This window comes from Palaemon carinicauda, chromosome 31 (genome assembly GCF_036898095.1).
Source record: "Palaemon carinicauda isolate YSFRI2023 chromosome 31, ASM3689809v2, whole genome shotgun sequence".
Taxonomy (NCBI): domain Eukaryota; kingdom Metazoa; phylum Arthropoda; class Malacostraca; order Decapoda; family Palaemonidae; genus Palaemon; species Palaemon carinicauda.
The window spans coordinates 83,704,863-83,712,137 of record NC_090755.1 but is presented as its reverse complement, the minus strand read 5'-3'; the positions used below and the strand labels follow the sequence as shown (position 1 = coordinate 83,712,137).

At 37.9% G+C, this 7,275-nt stretch overlaps 1 protein-coding gene across 1 annotated transcript; it reads right to left on the bottom strand.

The window, feature by feature from the left end:
* Positions 1-5,758: 5,758 nt before the first annotated feature.
* Positions 5,759-6,532, bottom strand: LOC137624827 (homeobox-like protein HDP1). The gene has a single exon (XM_068355779.1). The coding sequence runs from the start codon at positions 6,530-6,532 to the stop codon at positions 5,759-5,761; it is 774 nt and encodes a 257-aa protein (XP_068211880.1).
* Between the last annotated feature and the right edge of the window lie 743 nt (positions 6,533-7,275).

Here is a 7,275-nt window from a genome sequence, read left to right as displayed (position 1 = left end):
CTCTCTCTCTCTCTCTCTCTCTCTCTCTCTCTCTCTCTCTGTGGAGATTTTCAGCTTATTTCGCCTTATTCCACTTCAGTAGGTTGTAAAAAGATTAGATTAGACTCGCACAGGATGGAAAAAGATCCCCGCCACTTTATTCTGAGGCGAATTCATGTCGCAAAAGTGGGAGCATATAGAGAAAAGAGGAAAGGATAGAAGAAAGAAGAGAGGATAGGAAAAAAAAAGGAGCGGATGGAAATAAAAGAGAGGATAGAGGAAAGAAGAGAGGGTAGGAAAAAAAGAGGAGCGGATAGAAATAAAAGAGAGGATAGAGAAAAGAAGAGAGGATAGAAAAAAAGAGGAGCAGATGGAAATAAAAGAGAGGATAGAAAAAAAGAGCGGATGGAAATAAAAGAGAGGATAGAGAAAAGTAGAAAAGATAGAAAAAAAGTGGAGCAGATGGAAATAAAAGAGAGGATAGAAAAAAGAAGAGGGTAGAGAAAAAGGAGCATTGAAAAAAAAGAGGATAGAAAATATAGGAGAGGATAGAGAAAAGAAGAGAAGATAGAAAAAGGACAGAAAAAAAGAGGAGAGGATAGAGAAAAGAAAGGATAGAAAAATGAGGAGCGGATAGAAAAAAAGAGTAGAGGATAGAGAAAAGAAGAGAGGATAGGAAAAAAGGGAGTGAATAGATAAAAGAGGAGCCGGTAGAAAAAGAGGAGCGGGTAGAAAAAAAAGAGCAGATGGAATAAAAGAGAGGATAGAGAAAAGAAGAGAGGATAGAAAAAAAGGAGCGAATAGATAAAAGAGGAGCGGGTAGAAAAAAAGAGCGGATAAAAAAAAAGAGCTCATGGAAAAAAAGAGGATAGAGAAAAGAAGAGAGGATATATATACATACATACATACATACATACATACAAAAGTACATACATACATACATATATATATATATATATATATATATATATATATATATATATATATATATGTATATATATATATATATATATATATATATATATATATATATATATATATATATATATATATATCCACTTGTTCTTTATTAAGTAAGGAATAATAATTAATAAAGCGAAAATCCTCGACAAAACCAGACAGGAAAAGCTTGAACTAAAAATGCAGAATAACGCAAAATAAAAATCGGTATAGACAGTGATCTACAAAAGAGAATTTGTCCAGAATCAATCTTCCAAAATCCTCCAATGCACAACTTCAGAGACACCTTAGCGAAACCAGTAAACGATCCTTCTAAAATTGTCTCCTCTCTTACCAGAAAATAATTTTTTTTTTAATTTTTTTTTTTTTTTTTTTTTTTTTTTTTTTTTTTTTTTTTTTTGCTTGAGGGTACACTATCAGGCACGCTTTCTATCTTATTTCTCTCCCTCTGGTTTGTTTCGAAGATTTTTTTTTATAGTTTATATATAAAAGATCTGATTTAATTTCGTTGCTCTTCTTAAATATTTATTTTTTATTATTCATCTTGTTTATTTCTTTCCATATTTCCTGTCCTCTGTGGGCTATTTTCCCTGTTGGAGCCCTTGGGCTTATAGCATCTTGTTTTTTCAACTCGAGTTGTAGTTTGGCTTGTAGTAATCATAATAATAATAATAATAATAATAATAATAATAATAATAATGATAATAGTAGTAATAATAATAATAATAATAATAATAATAATGTTGTATTCCCTTGACGCTTTCTATTTCTTTTACATAATTACACTAGTTATATTTTGTTTAAAGATGTTACCAACGATGCATAAGCTTAAAAATTTCCTACGGAATGTAAAATGACTATTAGTTTAAAAAGAAATAAATATACACAATACTAATCGAAAATATCCTTTTTCACAATACCTAGTTTTTTTTTTTCGTTTTTTTTACTAATTTCCTAATTGAAGCTCTAGGCCGGGAGCACACTAGCGACTCTGTGGCACCACAAAGCCACGCCCCGCATGTGGCGGGGATGAGCGACAGAGAGCCACAGTCGCTTGCCACAGTCGCTAGTTTGCGCGGCAAAACTTGAAAACAATGGAAACCTATGGGAGACCACATCCCCGCCACACGATGCTGTGGCTTTGTGGCGCCACAGAGTCGCTAGTGTGCTCCCGGTCCTACTGTACGTTATTCTAGGCTTTAATGACCAAAAAAAGCGTGAAAACTATAAGGTTCAAAAACTTCTTGTCACCAATTAAGAGTAACCATTTCATTCTAAAGAATCCGAGTAGTGGAAGCCTTGAAAAAAATATATTCATGCATTGTCAGAAATGTCTTCTTTTAATTAACAAAGTGCTAAGAACAGCTTCATCTCACCTGAAAAGTTTCACTTCGACTATGTCAGTTTTCAAATATGTCTGTAAGAATTTGTATCGCATTAATCTTTTGTACAAACAATATTCGACATTTTTTTACTTTCTTTTTAATTGCGTTTACCGCTATTCCTTTTGGACTAAAATTCTATTCATACATTTTAGCTCAATGGCGTACCTAAGGTATTAGTGTTTCTTTATGTAAATATCAATCATACTTTCATAATAGTTGTGGGTTAACATAATCTGTAATTTATGTCAATATTTCTGGAGAAACTTTCCAAACTTCCTGGAAACCGTGGAATAATAAAAGTTAATCTCTCCTATATAATAAAGAGCAAGTATCTGAATACATATATATATATATATATATATATATATATATATATATATATATATATATATATAATATATATAATATATATATTTATATATATATATATATATAATATATATATAATATATATATATATATATATATATATATATATATATATATATATATATATATATATATATATATATATATATATATATATATTTCTTTCCTGTGAAGGTCTGAGGAGAGCGAGTAGTCATACTACGGTGAGAGGGGGTATGCCGAGAGGCACACTCGAAAACCACAAGCTCCCACAAATTTCCGAACCAGAGGGTTGTAATTTGGTAAGAGGGAGGGGGTGGGAAGGTTGAATGTGTGTGTGTGCATATCAATCTAATATTCAGCAGTCATTTTTAACGACTTGGGAACATCAATACGAAATACTAACCACAACCCAAAGTAAATTTTATATTACCCTTACAAAAAAATATATATTCACCATCTCAAAAAAAAAAAAAAAAAAAAAACATGAAATACAAATACACATCGTTTCTGGGAAAAGAAATAACAACCCTTACCCGAAGAAAGATCAGGGATCATATTTTCAAACTCGTGGAGTTACATGTCACTCGGATTGCAACAGCAAGTCTCTCCTTAAACGAAATCACTTTTGAATCTTACTTTCAAGGGAAAGGGGGCAAAGGGGAGAGGAACTTTTAGAGGGATGAGATAAAAAAGAGAGAGGGACTTTTATAGGGATGGAATAAAAAAGAGAGAGGGCCTTTTAGGGGAATGGAGGCAAAGGAGAGAGGGACTTTTAGGGGAATGGGGGTAAAGGAGAGAGGGACTTTTAGAGGGATGGGGGCAAAGGCGAGAGGGACTTTTAGAGGGATGGGGGCAGAGGAGAGAGGGACTTTTAGGGAGATGGGGGCAAAGGAGAGAGGGACTTTTATAGGGATGGGGGCAAAGGAGAGAGGGACTTTTATAGGGATGGGGGCAAAGGAGAGAGGGACTCTTAGAGGGATGGGGGCAAAGGAGAGAGGGACTTTTAGGGAGCTGGGGGCAAAGGAGAGAGGGACTTTTAGAGGGATGGGGGCAAAAGAGAGAGGGACTTTTAGAGGGATGGGGCAATGGAGAGAGGGACTTTTAGGGGGATGGGGGCAAAGGAGAGAGGGACTTTTAGGGGGATGGGGGCAAAGGAGAGAGAGGGACTTTTAGGGGGATGGGGCAAAGGAGAGAGGGACTTTTAGGGGGATGGGACAAAGGAGAGAGGGACTCTTAGTGGGATGGGGGCAAAGGAGAGAGGGACTCTTAGTGGGATGGGGGCAAAGGAGAGAGGGACTTTTAGGGGGATGGGGGCAAAGGAGAGAGAGGGACTTTTAGGGGGATGGGGCAAAGGAGAGAGGGACTTTTAGGGGGATGGGACAAAGGAGAGAGGGACTCTTAGTGGGATGGGGGCAAAGGAGAGAGGGACTCTTAGTGGGATGGGGGCAAAGGAGAGAGGGACTTTTAGGGGGATGGGGGCAAAGGAGAGAGGGACTCTTAGAGGGATGGGGCAAAAGAGAGAGGGGCTTTTAGGGGGATGGTGGCAAAGGAGAGAGGGACTTTTAGGGGGATGGGGGCAAAGGAGAGAGAGGGACTTTTAGGGGGATGGGGCAAAGGAGAGAGGGACTTTTAGGGGGATGGGGCAAAGGAGAGAGGGACTCTTAGTGGGATGGGGGCAAAGGAGAGAGGGACTTTTAGGGAAACTTTAACGGAACTGTAAAGGCATATCAGATTTTGCTATTTTTCGCAGAGTAATTCTCTTCCTTTTACCATTTCATATATAGAGGGGAAAAATATATTTTTTATATCATTGCTCTTAAGTTTGAAATCAAACAGATATATTTCTTTATAACATAAAATAAAGGTAAAGAGAAATATATTTTTATATCGATGCTCTTTGGTTTAAAATGCTATTTCTTCTACAGCATAAAATGAAGGAAAACCAAAATATGTTTTTTATATCATTCCTCTTTGGTTTAAAATTTACCATAAATATTTCTTCTCTAACATAAAGTAATATAAATAAATCACCCAGGTAAATAACAAAAGTACTTTTTAAAAAGGGAATTATCATATAAATCAAGGTCTAGTAAAATTATAGAACAAAATAAAAGATTTTATAAACAGTTGGGTACCTAATAAAAAAAATTATATTGAAAAATCGAATAGGAGAAATACAAATTAAAAAGAGGGCAGTACTGTACACAAGAATATTTTCTTGTCCTAAAATAACACAGTGGGTCGACAGTCCAACTGAAATGAGAGAGAGAGAGAGAGAGAGAGAGAGAGAGAGAGAGAGAGAGAGAGAGAGAGAGAGGAGAGATAGAGAGAGAGAGAGAGAGAGAGAGAGAGAGAGAGAGAGAGAGAGGATATTGTCCATTTCCCCTTTAATAATCTGGAGTGCTCTGTTTTAACAAATGGACTTTTGGATAGCCATTAACTGCGAATTCTGAACATCATATTATCCTCTGTACCCAGTTAACCACTTCCCATACTTCCAAAGGAACAGTAATTATGCCAAACTAGTGTACGCGCCCCGTCAAACATCACGTATAAATATTAATATAGATATGCACACACGCACGTGTGCGCGCACATAGCTACAACCCTTCCCTCCCCCTTTACTAACTACAACCCGCTGGCTGGTTCGGCAATTTGTGGGAGTGTGTGGTGTGGTTTCAGGGTGTAACCGCTCTCACCAGGGTATGACTACTCCTGAGCGTGACAAGATATATATACATATATATATATATATATATATATATATACATATATATATATATTTATATATATATATATATATATATATATATATATATATATATATATATATATATATATATATATATCTACAGACTCTTGCTCTTCATTACATTGGGGAGATACTGTTCTACCTTATGCTGTTTTCTCCCTAAGTTTAACATTTACAAGTTTGTTAAAAATAAGCAAAGGAATTAATACAAGCAGACTAATATAAAATAAATAAACATCATAACATATACAGGTTATATAATAATACTAGTGTACGCGATCCGCCAAAAAGGACGTCTAAATATTTAGACAGATATGCACGCACGCCCCTCTCACCAAGGTAGGACCTTCGTCAGAAGTCTGTCCCTGTTAACCATCGTCAGAATTCTGTCCCCATTAACCTTCGACATAATTCTGTCCCCGTTAACCTTCGTCAGAATTCTGTCCCCATTAACCTTCGACATAATTCTGTCCCCGTTAACCTTCGTCAGAATTCTGTCCCCGTTAACCATCGTCAGAATTCTGTCCCCGTTAACCTTCGTCAGAATTCTGTCCCCATTAACCTTCGTCAGAATTCTGACCCCGTTAACCTTCGACATAATTCTGTCCCCGTTAACCTTCGTCAGAATTCTGTCCCCATTAACCTTCGACATAATTCTGTCCCCGTTAACCTTCGTCAGAATTCTGTCCCCGTTAACCTTCGTCAGAATTCTGTCCCCGTTAACCTTCGTCAGAATTCTGTCCCCGTTAACCATCGTCAGAATTCTGTCCCCGTTAACCTTCGTCAGAATTCTGTCCCCATTAACCTTCGTCAGAATTCTGACCCCGTTAACCTTCGACATAATTCTGTCCCCGTTAACCTTCGTCAGAATTCTGTCCCCATTAACCTTCGACATAATTCTGTCCCCGTTAACCTTCGTCAGAATTCTGTCCCCGTTAACCTTCGTCAGAATTCTGTCCCCGTTAACCTTCGTCTGAATTCTGTCCCCATTAACCTTCGACATAATTCTGTCCCCGTTAACCTTCGTCAGAATTCTGTCCCCGTTAACCTTCGTCAGAATTCTGTCCCCGTTAACCTTCGTCAGAATTCTGTCCCTGTTAACCATCGTCAGAATTGTCCCCGTTAACCATCGTCAGAATTCTGACCCTGTTAACCTTCGTCAGAATTGTCCCTGTTAACCATCGTCAGAATTCTGTCCCCGTTGACCTTCGTCAGAATTCTGTCCCCGTTAACCTTCGGCAGAATTCTGGCCCCATTAACCATCGTCAGAATTCTGTCCCCGTTAACTATCGTCAAAATTCTGTCCCCGTTAACCTTCATCAGAATTCTGTCCCCGTTAACTTTCATCAGAATTCTGTCCCTGTTAACCATCGTCAGAATTCTGTCCCCGTTAACCTTCGTTAGAATTCTGTCCCCGTTAACCTTCGTCAGAATTCTGGCCCCGTTAACCTTCGTCAGAATTCTGGCCCCATTAACCTTCGTCAGCATTCTGTCCCAGTTAACCTTCGTCAGAATTCTGTCCCCGTTAACCTTCGGCAGAATTCTGGCCCCATTAACCATCGTCAGAATTCTGTCCCCGTTAACTATCGTCAAAATTCTGTCCCCGTTAACCTTCATCAGAATTCTGTCCCCGTTAACTTTCATCAGAATTCTGTCCCTGTTAACCATCGTCAGAATTCTGTCCCCGTTAACCATCGTCAGAATTCGGTCCCTGATAACCTTCGTCAGAATTCTGTCCCCGTTAACCTTCGTCAGAATTGTCCCCGTTAACAATCGTCAGAATTCTGTCCCCATTAACCTTCGTCAGAATTCTGTCCCCGTTAACCTTCGTCAGAATTCTGGCCCCGT

Coding starts and splice junctions, on each gene's coding strand:
- LOC137624827 (XM_068355779.1), bottom strand. CDS start 6,532: ATGGTTAACAGGGACAGAATTCTGACGAAGGTTAACGGGGACAGAATT.